Genomic DNA, 21,174 nt, shown 5'->3' on the forward strand with positions numbered 1-21,174 from the left:
GTGGCTACGACACCCCCCACTGCACCCTATGGCAGAAGCGCTGTGGGCTGAGTCGTTCTTTTCAGTTTCTCTTCCTCTTGATCCATTTTGGACACTCTTTTAGTTTTCTTTAAGTGCTTTATGATTTAGTAATCACCAAAAAAGCTTCAACTTGGTGTGCTTGTGTGTCTTCATGGAAGAAAATGTATGCTGGCCCAATGTTGATTTTTTATGATGTTTTCCTCGTTTTCACCAAGGAAGAAAGGCATCTACAGGAGCATTCAAGCTTAGAGAAGCTGCCAGATACTTGGCGCTAGCAACTTCTCTCTCATCATTCCAGAAATTACTTTGTGAATTTCTTTCGAAATCATTCATGGACTATTTCTAGCTATACTTACGGTAAAACCTATGGCATTTCCATATGAGGAAAATACAATATCTCCAAGCTAATATTTGGGGATTTGAACCCATGCACACTATTCTTCAAAGGGCCAGAGTGCCCTGGAGATCATTTCTTTTATGAAACAAAGCAAACTGGTCAGGTCTCAGCACTTGAACTCGTGACTTTATACCCAGTTGAAAGTCTGTGTGTCTTCAGCATGTCTCGGTCCTTTCTATTGCTTTTGAGCAGTAAAGCTGAAGCTCAAGGCTGAAACCTCCTCAGTGTCAAAGTCTGTAAACCTCTCTCCCCCACGCCCCCCACCCCTCCACCTCGCCCACTTTCAGGGATTCCATATATTTGCCACCCCTGCCTGATAACTAAATAAGTGCATGCCCTGGCATCCTCTTTTAAAGTTTACCATCAAAACCATTGAATGCTGGTGAATCAAGATTGCACATGAGTACAAAGAGACCACATCAGTGAACCAGACAGCTTGAAAGCTCATGGCATGTGGCAGTTTTACTTGGGACACAATTCTTTTATCAGCTGGGGCTGCTATGACAAAAGACCATAGACTGAGTGACTCAAACAACAATGATTGCTCAGTTGGGGGTGCGGAGCCAGTGGGTCTGGGCAGGGATTAGGGTTTCAACATATGCATCTGAGGGGGGGTAGGGGTGCAAATATTCAGTCCATGATGATATATCAAAGCAGATAAATGATCAGCCACGGTGAAGAGCATCACATTGTAGGGAAGCAGATTACTTCCAGTTCTTTCCATTTGTCAGTAGACTGTCTACCAGTGTTCATGATGCTTCTCACTGTTTCCCCATGGAGCCCAACAACAGGCCCAAGGGAGTAGAGCAAGTGACACCTACGCAGCAGCCGCCCCCCAAGTACCACCACTAGGTCTGCACAGGGGGGGGGTGCTAGATGGTGATGAAGCAATTAGTTGAGGAGTTAACTGTATTTTCATTTCAGTAATTAACTCTGGTTAATTGTTGATGCCATGTACATTTTTATGTTATAGACACAGGTCCTGAGCATATTTTACCTGACCTGTCTACATACCAGTACTTCTTAAGGGTAGGAGTGCCGTTCCCAGCTCTGCAATTGTGTCTGCATTTCATCGTCACAGTTACAGGAGAATCACAGACCCAGGTCCTCTCCTTGCACCTTTTGCCCAACAGTGTTTTGTGTAGGTGCAGATGGGGCACCATCAAGTGCAAATGGAGGCAGAAATAAGAAAGGCAACTGGATGCATTCTATACCCCCCCCCTTTGCCGATGGCTTCGTCATACATCTCGGTGACTCCTGTCTGATGCGGACACCCCAGGTCTTGGAGAATTTAAAGACTTTTTCAGCAAGACATTTATGAGAAAATCTAAGCAGCCACGCTTCTCCTTGATAAGTTAGGAAGTCACAGTTTGCAGAGAAGGGCTAGACCGTTTCTTTGAACAGCTTACTGTAGGTCACGTGATTGTCTGTGGCCAAGGCATTTTTCAGACACTGCCAGAAGTACGGGTGGGCCTGTGGGTTTGTTGGCCACTCAAGGACAGAACTTCCACAGAGCCTCTTCCGGAGCTGGAGAAACTTGGACTTCTGACAGGGCTTCTCAAGGAAGATCAAGATAATTACGTCCACTTTTTCATCCATGAGCCTCTGATGGGACAAGTAAAATGCTATCTTAAAATTCTGAGACTTTGCATACTTGTCCGTCATCACAAACACCGTCTTTTTGCTAAGTTGTATACTCTGGGTGAGGTTTTCCAGAACGGGCTGCCCTGGTAACCAGTCCCTGTCCTCGAGACATAGATTAAAATGTTTCTCTCTTGGGTCTTCCAGTTTGGCCACCAGCTCATCCAACACCCACTCGGTCACCGCCGGGTCTTTAGTGTCATACACAATAAAAGCATCATAGCAAGAATCCAGTAATACCCGTTGATATCCCTTTATTTTGGCTTTACAGAAATGGTAACTATACCACACATCCCAGAAATAGAGGTGGTTTGCTGTCATCACCACCATGAGAAAGAGAGCCGCCGACATGGACAGTGAAAACAGAATCAAGTTAGTGAGATCTAACTCACAGGTATACAGATCCAAAGAGACCACGCTCTGGCCCCTGTGAGCTCCTGGACCCATACAAGTCACGTCTGTGGCCAAGTTAGGAATAGTCACCTCCGTGTGGTTAACCCACCAGACAAACCACACAGCATCACAGGTGCACAGAAATCGATTATGATGCAAAAGCAACATCTCCAGGTTGTCGAGGACAGCTTCTGGAAAACTGGTCTTTTGGATAACCTGGATTTTATTTGAGCTGAGGTCCAGATAGCGCAACTGGAAAGCATCTTGTAGAAAATATTTTGTCAGATACCTGATTTGATTTTTGCTAAGAATTAATTTCTTGAGGCTTCTGGAACAGTTGGATAATCTCTCAGGGACAGTCTTCAGCTGGTTGTGACTGAGGTCCAAAGTTTCTAGATTCTTCAGATAGTGGAGTCTCCCCCAATTGAAAGACTTGAGCTTGTTCTTGGCCAAGAAGAGAGTTGTTAGATTTGGAGGCATCCCATCAAAAACTCCAGGAGGCAAAAAACTCAGGGAGTTTTCAGAGATGTCTAATTCCTCTAGTTTCAGCAGATTCTTGAAGAATCCTAAGTATCTGTTATCACCATCTCTCCACAAGACATCCAGGTGATTTCCTCTGAATTCCAGGGCACGAAGAGACTTGCTCTCCATGGTCGTACTGGTGGATGTAGAGATGCCGTTGTTGTTCATCATCAGTTTCTTCAGAAACTTTAGGTTCTTAGTAAAGTTTAGCATGTGAGTGATTCCTTCTAACTCAAAGTAGTGGCTGTTGCTACTTATATCTAGAACTTCCAGATTGCGTAGCTCCTCAAATGCTGTTGAGTAGAGTAAATCAAGCTTGTTGTTAGAGAAGTCCAAATATTTCAACTCCACTAAGGGCTGAAATTCACTGCCATTAAGAGCTTGGCCAATGCTATTTCCTGACAGGTTTAAGCATTTCAGGAAAGAAAGATGCTTAAAATCAGAGGATTTGATAAAAAAAATATTATTTCTACTTAGATCTAAGGTCTTCCCATACAGGTAACAATCTTCATCAGAAGGTAAGAAAGAAGGAGTCTGTTGGGTTTTGTACCTGCAACTCCTTGCGTACTCATCATATTTGAAATAATGTAGTGCTTCAAAGACTTGAACTCCACCACCTTCTACAGAAGTTCTGGTGTTAGAGCAGAAACCAACTTCACTTGAATCTCCTGAAGGGGATATTTTGTTCATTGAAAGGTCTATGACTTTCAATGTTTTAAACTGTTTAAATATGCTGAGATCAGCAATTTTGATAAAGTTAGTGCCAAGATCAAGAACTTCAAGATTGGGAAGGTCCCGTAATGGGGAAAGGTTATGGCTGTTCAGATCCTTAAAGACATACCCTTTGATCCGCAAAACTTTCAGATTTTTCAGTGAAGAAAACGCATCCGATAGATTTATAGATGAATGATAGACCTGAAGTTCATAATTGAAAGACAGATCCAGATGGACAAGGTTGTGAAGAAAACGCAGAAACTTGGCATCTCCAATTTCTTTGGCCAAGAAGTTTTGGGATAGATCTAGTTCCTTCAGTTTTTTAAGGTTTTTAAACCATTCTTGGGGCACATACTGGAGAGAGTTACTATGCAGACGTAACACCTGTAATTCTGTCAATGCATCAAAGGCATTTCTGTGGATCTTTAGGGGAGAATTATCTTCACAGGGTGTACAAGGATATGGCGCATTGTAGCAACGAGGGCAGTTTCCACTAAGGTCAAGAAGTTTCAGTTGATGGAGGTTGCTAAAATCATCCTCTCGGATGGATGCGATGATGTTGTTGTAAAGATAGAGTTCTGTTAAAGTAGATGGCAAAACCTTGGGAACAAATGTGATATTGTTATCTTTTAGGGAGAGCAGTTTTAAACGGCTCATAGTTAAGAAAGCATCTTTGTCGATGAAATAGGAAACATTACAAGGATTGCGAAAATAACAGTTTTGGCCCAGGTAGAGTTGTTCTATGTTGGCCAGTTCGGTTAGATTCTCTTTCGTGATTGCAAAGATATTATTGGCCTCAAGGCTCAGCAACTGTAAGCTGGAAGGAAGACCCTGAGGTATTTCTAGAAGCTGGTTTCCGTCCAGGTAAAGGGCTTTTAAATAAACGAGTCCTCTAAAGCTTTGAGGTTGAATCTGCAGCCTTCTGGTGCACAAGTGGTCTTTTGGCCCCAGGCGAATAGGTACACAGTTGCATCTGAAATCGATCTCTACCAGATGGTCCAGCTGGTGGAAGGAGGCTGGCGAGATGCCCTGTATGTGGTTAATGGTGAGAGTGAGGTTGGTGGTGTTGGTGGGAATACCTCTCGGAATTTCTGTCAAATGCTTGTCTGTGCAGTCCACGATCACCTGGGCCATGTTATCTTCCTTTGTGACATCACAGGGCAGAGTTTTAGGAAACCATCTCTCCCCCAGGAGTCTGGAAATTAGGATCGTGTTTAAAAGGACAAAGAATGGTCTCTTCAACGTCCACATTGGAAATGCCTGAAAGGATAAGAAAGAACAAATTGCCATTCTAAAATGTACCAACGCTCAACATTGAAACATCCCGTTTGCTACAGTTTTAAATAAACACCTTAGGTCTTGTTCTCAGCTGGCCGAGCAGAGCCTCCCACCCCAGGGCGGTATTTGTCAGTTACTGAGGTTCATAATAATTTAGTTGTATGTCGCACCTTTGGCAGCTTAGCTTTTCAGCTACCTAGCTAGCTTTTAAGGAGGCAGAGGCAGCACTTTCCTATTCCCTGTGATTTAGAGTGCCACATGGAGGAGCCATCAATTAGCTGCCAAAGTCTGAAACCTGGTGGCTGAAGGAAAGTTAAAATGCAAATACATCCAGGAAGAATACCGTTTGCTTGTTGAACGTGCTCTGGCACAAATTATAAAAGTCGTCTGAAAGAGCCCCATTACCCCCATTTTACAGATGACAGCATCGCTCGGCATTCTTAGCCAAGTGAGCCTCCCTGCTCCTGCCGCGCGGGTGCTGCCGCCCTTCAAGCTAGCTTTCCTCTTGAACTGTTTCTGGAAATCACCCCTGGGATGGTTTGGGGATGAGCATTTTCCCTACATACTGCTTTTACATGACATGAACCGGAAAAGAGAGTAAAGAGCCAGGGCGCTGCCTAACTTCTTGACATTGTCCTTGTTTTGCCTTTTTTAGCCAGCACAATCCTAGTTGGGATTTTTCCACAGCCGATGGATCAAGCAGGACACTTACGGGAATGAAAGGAGGGGAGGCTCTTAATAATTATGCCAAGATTAGAAGCAGAAACCAAGACTCTCAGGCAAACTGGGCGTCCCCTGGAACCCCGGGGAGAAAGACCTTCCAGGGGAATATGGGAAGCAGAAGAGCTTTGCTGATCGCCATAGTCACTTGAACTTGCTCTGCCTTAGCGGCTGGTTTCACCGGGGGCTGGCTCTCGTGTCCCAGGAGTCCTCTCGGGATCTCATTCCTGAACACCGGGCTAGTTTAATGGTTAGTGCGGAATGACCCAGCCTGTGTCTCTACAGCTGGCTTCTAGCTCAACTCATGCTTTTTTCCCCCCAGTTGACTGAATCAACCAGTTATACCGTTATATCATAAACCAGACGCCCACTTCCCTTTTATCTGTCATCAGATTCCCCTAAGAGGAGCCATTTTCCCCTCAGTGTGCTGCTTCTCTGTGCAGGATGTTTCAGAGGCTCTCAAAGAGCCTCTTCACGCCACTTTACAGGCCTGACGCGTGCTGGTGTTGGCGCCACAGCACTGCCTTATGTCGCTTCTTGCACCACCTCTTTCCTCCCCGTCTCTGAAGCCATTCACGGAGCCCAGCTGACCTCCTCCATTGTTCTTCTGGACGTCCCCCTCTGTTCGCCTTTTGATCCAACACCATCTCCGTTGAGATTATTCCACGCTGCAAAACCTGACCTCCAGGCTTTCTGCTCTTCACTCCACCCTATCCATCAAGCTTGCCCAGCAGTCATCAGATTGCATTGCTCTGAGATAGTCTCGTTTTCTTTTTTTGCACAGAATGAGCCCCAACTTCTGTCACGGCATCCAGGGTCTCCCACAGCGTGTCCCTTATCTTCTGCCTTTGGCTCTCCTGACCCAACCCCCCACCAGTTTCTCTAATCACTAAGCCCAGACCCAGCTCGCAGTTGCCTCTCAAGCCTTCTACCCCGAGAGCGCTTCCCGCCACATCCCCCCGTCAGTTACCCTCTAAGGCTGCACTTCTCAAGCTGCAGCACTCAGACCCCTGGCAAGATGGCAGTGGGCCAGGGGGTGCAGGAAGGCCTTCGATAAACATGGCACATCTTCCTGGGGCATCGCTTACATGGCGATCAAGGGAAAATGTTTACCACTTAAGGAGGAAGGGTGGGGTCCAGCTGGGGGAAAGGCTTTAGAAAGGGAAAGAAAGAAGTAGAGCGAGCCTGGTCCCTGGTGATGGGCTCCCAGGGCCTGGACTCCATGCCCCACCAGACAGAAGGCAAGATGGAGTCCTGGCTCCCGCTCCCAGAAGACAGCACGGAAGGCTGTGAAGAGCAATGTCGTGCACTGGGGAGGTGAGTTATAGCCCAGCGGGGGCCGAAGCGGACAAAGGACAAGCCGTGACCCAGATGCCCTTGTCTGACTCCATTCCCATAACCTGGATGAGGCCCTGGGAGAGTTGGGAGGATCCCTGAATGGACTGAGTTAAAAACATGAAGGCAGCAATCACCAAACTGAGGCAGCAATCACCAAACTGAGTTTTGCAGGATGTGCTTCAAGTATTTTTGTGACTAGGAGAAAGAGGCTATGAGATGAAGGAAGCATATTACACCAAAAATCACAGCAGTCTGCTGGTAAATGTTTAACAACGGACTTTACTCATTTCCTCCCCAAATCGCTGATTTGTGAAGTCCTGACTTGGAGCACGCACCAGTCCCGTAGTGTCACAACTCCCATGTGGCCAATTTTGACCTATCGGTGCGATGTCAGTAGAGAGATGGGGAAAGATACCTGAATTGCTCTGGCAAGCCCGCAGGAGCTAGGCCCAGCAACCTCTGACCGTAACACCCCTGAGCCAGTGTGAGACTTGAGCCCCTACACATGGACATACTGTGCATTCAAATGAAAAAGAGGCCAGAAAGTCTTTTTTCTCCCTATTTTCTAGTCTTCTTCTTGCACCTGTCCACTTTTCCCTTTGTCTGCTCCCTCCTCCCTACACCGACTGGCCATTGGGTCTCCCCTGGCTACCAAAATCGACTCCAAACTGCTCTCCCTGATTCTTCTCACCATCTACAATTCATTCATCAAACAGCATGAGCGCATTCTTTGTAAGCACGAATCACATCAAGTGGGACGACAGCCTATTAACAGTGAATGAGGTCCAGCCTTCAGCATTGGCTTACACAACGCGTGTTCTGACTCCAGTTTACCTCTCTGCCCCGAACCATCTCTCCCCCTCTTTGACCACACAACAGACATCTGGCCAGTTTTCTGTTCTGCATTCGAGTCACTCTCGGTGCTGGCTGTTACCTCTTCCTGAAATTATCTTTCTCCACCTCTTGCCACAGCCAGGTCAATAATCTCTTAGATTATTGTCATCACCATAAACATTTGGTGTCTGTTTAAGTGCAACATCCTCGAAGAGGTCTTCTCTGACCAACTTATCTAAATATTCTTCATTGTGATAATAATGTGTCATTGGCCTTGGGTGTCCTTGTATAAAACGGTGCCTGGCACTTAATTTGTGCAGCATTATGTTTGCTAAATACATGAGTGAATGAATCAATGAGTGCATGAATGAATAGCGAACTAAAGTAAAAAGAAAATTCTCCTTAGAGTAGCCGCCTGTGGGTTATCCCCAAAAGTCCCGAGGGGTCACATTCTGTCTCTTCTCTTTGCCCCAGGGTTTCTTTGAGGGAGGGGGGAAGGTTTAAAAGCAGAACTTTTAAGCCAGGCCTGTGTTGTCCGTTGAAATAAGTGCTACACGGTACTTAGGTTTCCTTGCATTTGGGGCAATGACTGAGTAAAGACGGGCGTCATTCAGTAATTTGCTTTATAAAATGCATAACACACCATAACACGGCCCAGCTTTAGTGGTGAATCATAGCCACTGCCATATGCAAATACGCTGGATAAATCTGGATGCTCAATTTTTGAGTTAATTATGGTAAAAATGGGATGTTTGATTTTACACGCACAGGTGTTTTATTCTCTGGGTAAACCACCTCTTTTTGTTGAAGTGGGAAATGTAGAACTCACATGGAAGAGTCATCAGCCTGTCCTTTGTAGTTTTAGTTTCTTTGAAGCTATATTTATTGAGGCAATGCTGACTGACACCACAGTACACGTCTTCGGTACGGCTTACAGGTCTACGACTGTATGTTATGTCAGCACACCTACCACCCAGGCCCCAGTCAGCCTCCATTGCTCCCACCACACCACACCCCACTTCTGGTGGCCTTTGTCCTAGTCTGGTGTGCTCCTCCCACTCCTGTTTTCACCCCTCCTCCTTACCACCACCTGCCCTTCCCCTCCTGGAGGCCTCAGATTTGTGGTCAGCTTTCAAGGCTTGTCTGTGTCTGACCCTTTGTTTGGTTTCTCTATATTCCACATGTAAGGGACACCACTCGTTATTTAGCTTCCTCCTTCTGACTTATTCTGCTTAATATCATCCTGTCCAGTTCTCTCCATGTTGCTGCAAATGGCATGAGTTTATATTTTTTGATCCCTGAATAGTGATCCATTGTGTATACATACCACATTTTGATCTACTCATCTGTGTGGGGGCATTTAGACTGTTTCCACAATGGCTGCCTTTTGTCACGTGTGCCAGATAATTATGTTACATTACCAAGCCCTGCCTATGAACTTGAGAGGATGTCTAAGTATTCCCATTTCACTGATGAGGAAGCAGAGGTCAGAGAGGCCATTTTAAACCAAAATCCAGACTCCTTTTAGACAATCATGTTCAAGTTCTCTTGTCCAGTTACAAGGAAGGCACTCGGTCTAATGTGCATTTGCATCTTGTTTAATTCCTTTTTCAGTTCAAGGATTCTTGGCATGGTAATGTCTTACTCTTCTGCTATTTAGAGTTTTTATTTAAAAAAAATTCCAAATATTAAAAAGAAATTTATGATTTGAGTGGGACCAACTTCAGGGGAAAAAATGAATTGCACCCATTGCTCAGCAATGCAATGTTAGAGTAGTTTATGAATTTATAAGTTAAAGGTATGCTGAGCTTTATCTTCATAATAAAGAGGTATGTGCTCATGTAGTCATTCAACAAACAGTATTAGAAATCTACTTTATGCAAGGCACTGTGTTAAACAAAGTAGGGTCCTGCCCATTTAGGAACCCAGTGTCCCAGAGACATCTCAGAAGCCATGTATGTCTCCTAAGCACAGAACTCCCCTGTCAGGGAAATTCGTGATGGGGAAGAACGAGAGATTGTGGGTCAAAGACTAGAGGCAAAGCTGCCTGCCCACCCGTCAAGAAAAAGCTTGATTCAACAGCCCTCTAAAGTGGCGACCCGCTCCCCCGCGCATGCTTCGTTTTTTGTGGCAGGATGCAAGCCTGTATTCAGAACTGGAGTCTCCAGATTTTAGATCCCTATTAGACTCCCACCAGAAAGAATGTCTGCGGTAGCAGAACTATGATGACTAATTGGAACAAACATTTACCAAGATGTTTCGAACCTCATGCTTTGCAAATCATTTTTTTTTAAACTGGCCCTCTGCCATTAAAAAAATGTTTTTAACTGAAGTAACCTTGGTTTATGACATTATATGGTGTCGCGTGTGCATCGCTGGTCATTGTAAATCGACACCTGTATGTCCCACAGGTTGACCACTAACTCCATCCTTCACCCCGCAGTCCGCCTCTTTTGCTGGATTGGCACAGCCCCTGCTCCCTGCCCTCTGGCAGCCACAAACAGTGTTTTTTATCTCCAGGACTTTGCAAGCTTGTAGCAGACATGCGGGTGTAGTTGTGAGGATTAGCAGAACAAATGGCGAGAGTGAGGAAGTGAGGGGAAGTCTTCTGCCTTGTGACAAGTTAGGGAAGAGGCCAGAATCAGTTGGACTAAACATCTTTCTTTATTCTGGGGCTGAGTGTCCGGTGAATTGGAAGTCAGGTCAGGATTCGGCCACACCGTGTGGTGGAGGAGCGCCGGCTGGGCGCTCACCAACCCTAGCTTCTCTGAAGTGTGGGGCTTGAGGTCAACTCACCTCACGGTCCTCTCCTATTGCGGTTACTCAGTGACTCTGACGCTTAGCCTGGAGCCCCCAGAAACTTATCTGCAGGCTCCAACCTCCACTGGGAGTCGTCCTAGTCCCTCAGAACCTCAGGCCGCTGTTGTTGCAAAATGGCCAAAGCAAAGCTTTACACCACCACGAATCTTCTCAGGCTTCCAGAGAGGAAAGAAATTCCCAACAAGTAGTGCCTCTTTCTCTCCTAAGAAGCATTATCTCCAGATAAGTCTATTCTTTTAGTTTTGTTTAGCTCTATGCAATCGTACAAATGGATAGAACTAGATGACAATCCATCCATTTTGTGGGGGAAAGGTTAAAAATGGGAAGCCGGAGCCTCCCTGGTGATGCAAGGGGTTAAGCACAGCACTGTGAAGCTATCCGCAACACAAGTTCGATAGCTGGCCGGGGAGCTACCCACATGGCACGGCAGACCTATCCTGTCTCACCCGCTGCTCCCCTCAGCAGTGGATTTCAGTCAGTCTGCCTGTTCTATGCTCCACTCTGTCTCTGGTGAATTGTCTCACCCCCTGCACCTCTGGCCTGTACCCCAGTTCTACACAAAATAATATAAATAAAATACGTACAAGTCTTACAATAAAGGAATAATTCTTTTGAAAAAAAAATACAGAGGAAGTAATAAAACCTCATGATAACAAAGTGGAAGAAAATTGTGAAAAGTGACAACTTGAGCAAATATTCACTGATGCCTACTATGTGCAAGGTCCCTGCTTCGAGGTGTTGGTCACATCAGTGCACCAAGCAGAAAACAAACTTTTGGAGCTTATTTCTCCAAATGAGAAACTAAGACACACAGAACTGTAATAAATTATATCGAATGCTAGACGCTAGGAGTTGTGGAAAAAGAAAGTGCAGGGCAGTGTGAAAGGAATCAAGAATTGGAGCTGGAGCTGGGGCTAAAAATTGGGTGGTTTGCGTGGGCATCGTTGAGCAAAGGTTTCTGGGAAAGGAGGTTGTCTGTGCCGAGGTGGGGGGTGGAGCGTTCCAGGCGGGGAGGAGCCTAATGCAAAGCCTCCAAGGCGGGAAGATGCTGGAATATTCATGACAATGGTAAGGAGGCGAGCAGTCTGGGCAGGGGGAGTAGAAGAGCAACAAGAGACGAAGCCAGAGAGGGAGAGGCTGGCGATGGCAGTTTTCCCCTTGGCGTGGAATGCGGATCCACTGCGAGTGTTTGAGCGGAAGAGTGGCATGGCCTAAGTGGACGCTGGCGCTCGGAAGCCTTCTGTGTTTCTCACGGGTCGTGTTGGAAGCGTGTTGAGGAGAGGCCGTGAGGACGAGGGCAGAAGCTGGAGAGGCCGCACGCGGCCGCCACAGCAATTCAAGCAAAGACCAGCTGGCAGGGGCGGAGCGGGTAAGAACTTGCCAGATGCTGGATGTATTTTGAAGGTGAGGCCAAATGAAAGTTCTTGGAAGAATGTGAGAAGAGGGATTGGAGACGGCAAACTTCTGGAAAGTTCCCTGTGAAGGGGAGCAGGCACCGGCAGTGGCTCACCGGGCCCGTGGGGTCAAGAGGGCTCATCTGGGGACGGGAAAGACAGCAGCTTGTTATGATGATGGCGAGAAGACACACTTGAGGCCGAGAGGGCAGAAGTACCCCCCAGAGCGTTACTGTGGACGGTGCGGATATTAGGAAAGACAGGGGAGAACCTGGGGTGCTGACCCCGCGGAGCCAGAGACCAGTGCGCTGGCGGGGAGACTGGCCTCCGCCAGGGCTTTCAGGCCGGCACCCGGAGAGCGCGCGCCCGCTCGCGTGGGCTTACAGCGTCTTTGTCCGCACGACCCCATCCTCCTCTGAGCCCGGGAGGCTTGGCGAGGGCTTTGATGGGGAACAGCAAGAGGTGACGTAGGACTCCCAAAGCTACACCAGAGAAGGGGACTGAGTATCCACCTCACCCAGTATTGTCTGTCTGTCTGTCTCTCTCTCTCTCCACTTCCTTTGGAGACCTAAACCATCGGCCTTGTAACAAGTGTGGCTCCACCACAGCTGCCATGTTGGGGAGACCGCATTACAGGAAGACACAACCCCAGCTGCTCCACCCCGCAGCTGCTGAGCCTCCCAGCCCAGGCACCAGACGTGCAGAGTGAGTCCTCAGGCGAGCCCGGCTCCGGGAACTGACTGAGACGGTAGCCAGATCCCCTCCATGTTGAAACAGAAAGACTCCCCGAGACTAAACACCGGGAACAAGTGCAATTAAACTCCAGCCACCCTTTGTCCTTCCTTCCCCCGCCCGCCCTCCAGGTTCACTGGTAACCGGCTCCACCCGCACCCCCGCATTCCCGGCATCCTGCACAGTCGTGTTCCCTCCCAGATAAAACTCCCTGTGCTGCCTTCGGCGAGCTGACGGCACTACGGTGCTAGCCTGATAACGGCCTCCCTGGGCGGCCACCTTGTGTAGTAAACTGCTCTGTGCAAAGAGTCTCGTGCTTCCGAGTCCGGCTCTCTGGGCGCAGGAGACCACCTGGGCCGGCCACTTCCCTACCTTCCCGAGCCACCTCACCCCCCGGGCGGCTCCCGGGCCGGCGCCACGTAACAAACAGCGAGTGGTGGTGGTTTTCAGCCACGCATGTGGTGGTCTGTCACAAAGAGATGGGTGACTGGGGTGGGGGTGCCGGGGAGGACAGATGGCGAGTGTGTAGCAATCCTTTTCCAGTAGCGCAGTGTTGTTGTGAGCGAGGAAGCAGGAGATGCTGGGGGTTGGAAGAGAGAGGAGGAGGAGACAGTCCCTCTAGGAGGGTCAGAGAGCAGCTGTTTGGGGGAGAATGTGATTCCCTGCTGGCCGTAAGGAACACCCCCCACCCCCACCCCCATCCCCGCAGGAAACAAGAAACCCGGCATCTTTCTGGAGGAATTTGCCCCCTCCAGCCTTTATCCCATGTTCTTCCCACAGTGATCTCTGCTTAGATTTAATTACTCTTGGCCAACTTGTTCACAAACGGATCTTTATCAAGGATGATACTAACTGAGAGGTGGAGCGCACCATGGGCTGCTGCAGAGAGGATTTACTCCTCTACTTCCTCCACTCACTTGTCCAGTCAGCCCTTTGGGCTGCCACGTATCGGGGACAACAGTTCTGATGCTCGCTCGCTCCTCCGATTCATTTTTAAGATCAGAGTTGAAAAAAGTCAAGCTGCCCGGGTTGAAATGGGAGTGCTGGGCTGCGCGCTTCTGCCCAGGGAGTCGGCTGTGGCGGCCGGGCTCGTGTCCTGGCGGGAGCTGCAGGAGCTGCAGCGGGGTTGAACGAGAGGGCATGACTGAGACCTGCTGGAGAAACAGGAGAAAGGGACGTGGTGGAGGCAAGGAGTGTGGGAGCCGCTGTTGGAAGCCCTTGCCTTTGAAGGCATTAACCTTTTGCCGTATTGATACAACACTGCAGAGACGTGTGTGGGGTGCATTCCCCTGGGGCTAACCAAGCACTGTGTGTGAATAAGGGAAGTTACTTGAGTGTTAATTTGTTTTATAGACTGAGCCTCCGCTAGGAATTCCCCTTATAGATTTATAACCAAAGATCCCCTTTTGCAAATTTTGAAATACTTCTAGTTATAGACGAATCTCTGGGAAGTGTAAATACCCTGAATGTCAAAGCCTCATTATGCAGCAAAAAAAAAAAAAATTAAGTACATGGATATAACCCAGTTGCCCCCCACCAAAAAAAAAAAAGGCACTTTTTGTCATTTACTTCCTGCTATTTTAGCCCAGAGACTTAGTTTTCAGAATAAAAGGGTAAAATGACATCAAGCAGTCATACAGAAATCAGGAACTCAGCAGCTACCATGCCTCACAACGGGCATCAAAGACAACAAGATGTTAAAGCTTATTTGACGTTAACATCCAACTCCCATGTTTTCTGTAAACCACAATTTGCACACTTTTTCTTAAGGACAGGGAATAAATATTTTACTTTCTGCAGGCCCTATGAGTGCCATCCCGACCACTCAACCCTACAAATGGTTCACCATTGTAATGTCAAAGTAGTTGTGATAAATATGTAGACTAGTACACAAACAATAAAACTATTTGTGGGCACCAGAATTTGATATTAATATAACTTTCATGCATCCAGAAGTAGCATTCTTCCTTCAACGTTTTCAATCATTTAAAAAACATGAAAAACAGAGGGCCTCCCTGTTAAAGTCTCAGCACTATCAAGCTGTCACCAGCCACTGCAGCACAAGTTCGATCCCTGGCCAGGGAGCAGCCCACACGGCGCAGCAGACCTCTCCTATCTTGCCTACTGCTCCCCTCAGCAGTGTATTTCAGTAGATCTGCCTGTTCTGCTCCCGACTCTGTCTCTGGGGAATCCTCTCCCCGCCACACACGCCTCTGGCTTACACCCCAGTTCTTATATGCATAAATAAAGAAAAAAAAATCTTCAAAAAAATTAAAACATGAGAAACATTCTTGTGGGCTATACAGAAACAAGTAGGGGGCTGGCCATAATGTGCTAGCCTCAGCCCTGCACTTTGGTGGGCTCCTGAGATATAAATTATCAATTCTCAGGATGCAAAAGCACTGGTTGGCTAATCTGTAATGATCTTTTTTAATTTTGGCATAATCTTCCAAATCTTGAAGTCATTTGATTAATTTAGTAAATGATTTATTATCCCTTTGTCTGCTAGATATGAAGAGATTTGCTAGAACAGAATAATGCTATTACTTTTAAAATTGCTTATCTACTGTTATATTTTTGGTATATTTCCTTTCCCTCCTACTCTCCAACATCTTGCATCTATTTCACATATTGAGAAGCATCTTAAGTACCAGCTGGGGCTTTGTCAGTGGAAAGATTTGATTTTAAATTCTTTTTCTGACACATACGAGCTGAATTCTCTGACTGGTGAAATCTCTTAATCACTCAAGCATCTAATTTTTCAACTATAAAATGGCAAAATGGTTAGAATGTAGGACTCTTATATGAAACTATTAAGAAAAGCAAGTAATGTACTATCTACAGATGTTGACTATATCTGAAAACTTTATAATGTTATAAACCAACATTACTTCAATAAAAATTGTAATAGGGGAAAAGTGGAAAGTAGGTAACACATTTATTCATGTAAATCATCAGCCTGGATTAACCAACATTTAATAAGCATCCAGCATGTACATTTAAAAAATCAGGAGTATATTATACTGTTTTTTAGCTCACATTTTCCACTTATCATTATACCAAGACTATTTTCTTATGGCATTCAAAATTCTTCTAAAAGACATGATTTGGGGGCCTCCCTGGTGGTGCAAGGGGTTAAGACGCAACCTATGAAGCTGTCAGCAGCCTCTGCAGCACGAGTTCAATCCCTGGCCAGGGAGCTACCCACATGACACAGCAGGCTTCTCCTGTCTCTCCTGCTGCTCCCCTCAGCAGTGTTTTCAGTAGATCCACCTGTTCTGTTCCCCACTCTGTCTCTGGTGAATCCTCTCACCCCTCAAACCTCTGGCCTGTACCCCAGCACTTGTATACATGAATAAATAATTTTTTAAAAAAAAGAATATTAAAAAAGACATGATTTGATGGTTTCATAATATTCCCCTGAATGGGTGTACCACAATTAACTAATCCTTCCCTAGGACTGGACAGGAGATGTTCTCTTTGCCATGTTTCATAGACTATCTTCATAAATAGCTTGCCACATCCCTGATCATTTCTTTAAGAAGAGTTTCTAGAAGTGAGACTTCCTGATTTCCATATCAAAGGATCTGACATAAAACCATTCATAAGGTTAAATAGTTTCCTATGATTTTTGACCTTTTGACTATCTTCTGACAATTGCTTTCATGTCTTTTCATATAAAAGCTCTATCAACTTCTTTTTCCTTAAGTAGTAAGATATCATAATGCAGCCCACATTTACTCAGTGCCTCCTGGGAAGTGGTGTGTGCCAGGCTTGGTCTCAGAAGAGCAGAGGGGTCTGCAAGGACAACTTCTAGAGTCAGGCTGCCCAGTCAAGACCACTCAAGCTCCTTTTTTAAAAAAAGATTTATTTATTTGTACAAGAACTGGGTACAGGCCAGAGGCACGGGAGGGTGAGAGAATTCACCATGAGACAGAGCGGGGAGCAGAACAGGCAACCAAATGGAAAACACTGCTAAGGGGAGCAGCGGGTGAGACAGGAGAGGTCTGCGGCGCCATGTGGGTATCTCCCTGGCCAGCTGGGAATTGAACCCACGCTGCAGAGGCTGCGGACAGCTTCACAGTGCTGCGCTCAAGCTGCTGTGCCACCAGGGAGGCCCCACTCAAGCTCCTTAACCTCTTAAAGCCCCAACTCCCTCATCACTCCTCACAAGAACTGATTTGGAGCTGAGACAAAATCATAGACATCAAGTCTGTAGCACGATGCTTGACTTGAGTGGTCGATAAATATTAGCACTCTCTACTATATTACTATCATTGTTATCACAGCATGCCATCCCTCAAGGGGGAAGGCAGATGTGGGCATGGGTTTGCATAAAAATAGACATCTGAGTTTCTAAGAAATGAAACTGTAAGTAGTATGTGTTCTGTGTAAGATGGTTCCCACGTGGTTAACTTCACTAGACCGTAGACTCAGAATAAATTCTGGCACCAACATTCAGATCTAGAAGCCAGAGCGGGTTCCTGCTGAATGTGCATCATTGTGTGTAATTTGGGTGACAAAGTAATATCAGAAAAAGGCCACCAATGTCTTTTTTGGATTAATGTTTGGCATACCTAATGCCACTGGCAAAGGCCTTGAACGTCTATATTCTGCCACTTGAGCTTCATAATGGGCCTGAACAGCTGCTGGGAAATACAGGGCTCATTCTATAGTCCAAAGAATTGCGTTTCAGAGGGCGTGGGTGATAGACCCAAGGCCCCTGGTGCAACTGGCAGAGCAGGTGCTGAAGAAGAGCCTCTCTTTGATTGAACTTCAGTCTTCTACAGGTCACTAGGCTTTGGACTTCTGTGTCCATCTTCATTGTAACATCAACCTTACCAAGTCAGTCTATCAAGAATCCCTCGCCCCTTGATACCTTATCACCCTTGATATCCGATTAAACACCTCATCCCCTGCCACCTCCCAGGTGACACATGGTCTCCCTGACCTGCTTTCAGCAAGAGCCCTGTCAAGTTGCTTTAGCCAGAGTCCTCTCCACCGCACTCCACCCCTGATATTTCCTCTTAGTAAGTTTCCATCCACTGATGCGCTCACCCTGTTTCCACCCATCAGTCCCCACATGTCCATGCTGCACTGGGAGCTGAGCCCAGTTCCGCACTAAGGTCTGTTTCCCCCTCTTCTACTCCTTCCTCAACAAAGTCTGTTTTTACTATTTTAGCAACTGTCCAGCTCGTTTTCTCTGCCAGTGCACCTGTTCAGGTTTCCTGTAGCCCAAGTCCTACATGCTCCCCCAAACCTACAGATGACCCCCATATGCTAGACAAACCACGATGTAACTTCAGTGATTTGTATGGCTTTCAAACCAAACTGTAGGATGGAACAACTAGACCCACAGAAGCTATTTCCCCAATTCAAACATCTGCTCTTCCTCGCCGCAGCATCCACTAACTCATGTAGGAAATTGGACAGAATAAATGCTGATGAATCTGAAATTTCGAAACACCCCTGATTAATCTTGATTATGAAACATCGTGAAGAAGGTTTCCTCCACACATCACCGAAATACAGATTCTTAAGCATAGCTGGTTTCAGTTCTTCCTACAAAGATTGCAGAGAGCACTTTTTAGGACCCTTTCAGCTATTCCTACCATTTTTAGTCTTCTTCCAGAATGAGATAGAGAGGTCTGGTTAAGGGGAGCCAAGCGCAAGAGGTGCCAAGACCAGCCTGAGGCGGGCCCAGTAGCATCAACTGCGGTAAAGAGAAAACACCAGCGCTGTGTTTCAAAGTTGGCAAAGTATTGCGGCTTCAAACACGGGGAGAACATCTCCTTAAAATGTGCTCTTGAAAACACCTATTAATAGTATTTACTTCCTCAAAGTTCTATGGAGTAGAGAATAAGCCAGAAAACCACTTCTGTTATCATTACAAGTCTGACTTTATCTTCGAAGAATTGGCTTTTTAGGCTGCCAAATTTTGCTCTTTGGGTTCTAAAAACAAACGTTTCTTTGCATATTGCTTGGGTTCCTTCTGCTTCCCGCCCCTTCCCTGAGTTGTCCCAAGGTGAAAATACCTTTCGTGGTTGCATGGAGCAAGGGTACGTCTGGAGGCTTCTGAAATGAAAAGATGAGCTCAGGAAACACAGAATCACGAAGAGTCCAGGCTGCCTGCCCTGGAGTTGGCAAGTACAGAGACAAGGTTGGGAGGGGGGCGTGGGTGGGGGAGGAGCGTGCCAATTTAAACCACCTCAGACATGACGTTTGCAGCAGCACCAGGTTCCTCTTATTTCTACCACCATAGTTGGGGCAATGTCTGCTCTACATCCAAACGAACTGCTAGATCCATCTTACTTTTTCACAGGAGTTTCTCACCCTCAGCTCTTCTGACACTTAGGGCGAGATTATTCATTCTCCGTTGCATTGTCAGATATTTAGCAGCATCCCGGACCTATACCCATACCCGTTAGAGGCCAGCGGCATTGCCCCTCCACTGGAGACAATCACAAATGTCTCCAGATAGAGCAGAATATCCCCCGGGCAGGGGTGGGCAGGCACACCAGGTTGAGATTCACTCTTCTGTAGAAATCTTAGAGACATATCTGAACTTACTTCATCCTGTCTTAGGACTAGCTGAAAGGGGCAAATTTTTGCATCTCAGTTTGGAGACTCTATGTAGTTACTAATAAAATAGAATTGAAGCTATCCCGATACACAAAAATAAACTCCAAATGGCTTAAAGCTTTAGATCCAAGACCTGCATCAATAAAATACATAGAAAAATAATGAGTGATACGTTCAAGGATATCAACAATCAGGATATTTTGGGTGACTCAACTCCTATAGCAAGGGACTTAAAAACAAAAATAAACAATTGGGGTTACCTCAAATTAAAAAGCTTCCATGCCGTGAAAGAAAATACAAGACTATTAAATAGACACCCCACTGAGTGGGAGAAATTGTTCACACAATATAGAACTGATGAGGGATTAAAATCCAAGGTATATAAAAAATTCATACAATTCAACAATAAAAAATACAATAGGCCAACTAATAAATAGGCAGCAGATAGGAACAGACAATTCACCAAAGAGGAGATCCAGAAGGCCAAAAGACATACCATGACAGGGCAGGGAGGGGCGCAGCCCAGGCCCCGCAAACCTGCCTGCTCTAAATGGGTTCTGCCATCCTCCGCATCAACACAAAACATAGGAGACTTTAAGGGGAAGGAACTTTAATACAACTAGGAAACAAGACAGGAAAGGCAAAGAATCTAGTTTCTAGATCAAGCACCCAAAGTGACCCATCCCCTCGTGGGTAAAACTCCATCCAGATGGGATCGGCCCAGAGCAAGGCCCCAAAGCCTGCCCCAAGTCCAAAGCATCTTCCAGTGGGACCCACAGAAAAGGGTCAGAAACAACCAGACAAGCCCGGAAGGAAAAGAGCAAAATCAACATCAAGATAAAAGCTGCCATGGTCACCTCCCCACGGGTCTCCCCCACATCTGTGTCACCCAGTCCACGACCAAAAGACAAGCGCAGTCTCTTCACGTGTCTCTCGGCGCCATGTGCCTCCTCCAGGCCTCCTTCTGGCTCCATCCTGCTTCCTTCCTTCCTCAGTCTTTGCGGGGTCTGGGGTGCCCCTCTCCCTGCCCTGTAACAATATGAAAAATGTTCCTCCTCATGCCTCAGGAGAGAGATACAGAGCAAAACGATACAGAGATGCCACCTCCTACCCAGGTGGGGGGTAAGGAAAGACAAGTGTGATCTTTTCTTTCTCTGCCTTTACCTCAACCAGAAAAGTTCATTCCGTATTCAAGTGGGGCTGCTTTTTGCATTTCTTTGCATTTCCCACGGAAGGGAAGTGGAAATGGCAGAACAGGTGGCGCTTGTTTTGACTGGTGGGAATCATTCTGGGGTTGATTCTGTGCTAAGCTGACATCTAACAATAAAGGAGGAAACTGAAACGCGGACATGGAACTTCAGAAGGATGGCAGCTTAAGGTCATTTCACCACGGCCAAATAATCCCATAATAAATGAGCATGATGAGGGTGGTACTGGATCACCGAGCCGTGGTTAAATCATGTCTGAATCCCTGTCTCAGGAGGAAGGAGGCTCTATCATACATTTCAGTAAGAGTTCTGTTTAACAAGAGCACTTTTAAAATGAGAACATTTTGGGGCCTCCCTGGTGGCACAGGGGTTAAAGACACAGCACTATCAAGCTATTGCCAGCCGCTACGAAAATCAGGGTGCAGCAGCCAAAATGGGGTGGCAGCACTGTGTCTGTAGAATCCCCAACGATCTGAGAAAACTTAGTTCCTCAAAGTGACCAAGCCTCGAAGAGATGAGGCTTAACCGTAGCACTTTCCCTCCAGAGCAGATGTGCCCCATTTGAAAGGCAGGCGCAGAG

At 46.5% G+C, this 21,174-nt stretch overlaps 1 protein-coding gene across 1 annotated transcript; it reads right to left on the reverse strand.

Annotated features, from left to right (window-relative positions):
- Nucleotides 1–1,270: 1,270 nt before the first annotated feature.
- TLR7 (toll like receptor 7) lies at nt 1,271–18,924 on the reverse strand. The gene is made up of 2 exons (XM_037512712.1): nt 18,840–18,924; nt 1,271–4,948 (listed from the first exon to the last, which is right to left on the reverse strand). The coding sequence occupies exons 1-2, from the start codon at nt 18,852–18,854 to the stop codon at nt 1,802–1,804; spliced, it is 3,162 nt and encodes a 1,053-aa protein (XP_037368609.1). The 5' UTR covers nt 18,855–18,924; the 3' UTR covers nt 1,271–1,801.
- Nucleotides 18,925–21,174: the final 2,250 nt, after the last annotated feature.

The sequence above is a fragment of the Talpa occidentalis genome, unplaced genomic scaffold (assembly GCF_014898055.3).
Source record: "Talpa occidentalis isolate TD23 unplaced genomic scaffold, MPIMG_talOcc4v2.1 talOcc4.15, whole genome shotgun sequence".
Classification (NCBI taxonomy): domain Eukaryota; kingdom Metazoa; phylum Chordata; class Mammalia; order Eulipotyphla; family Talpidae; genus Talpa; species Talpa occidentalis.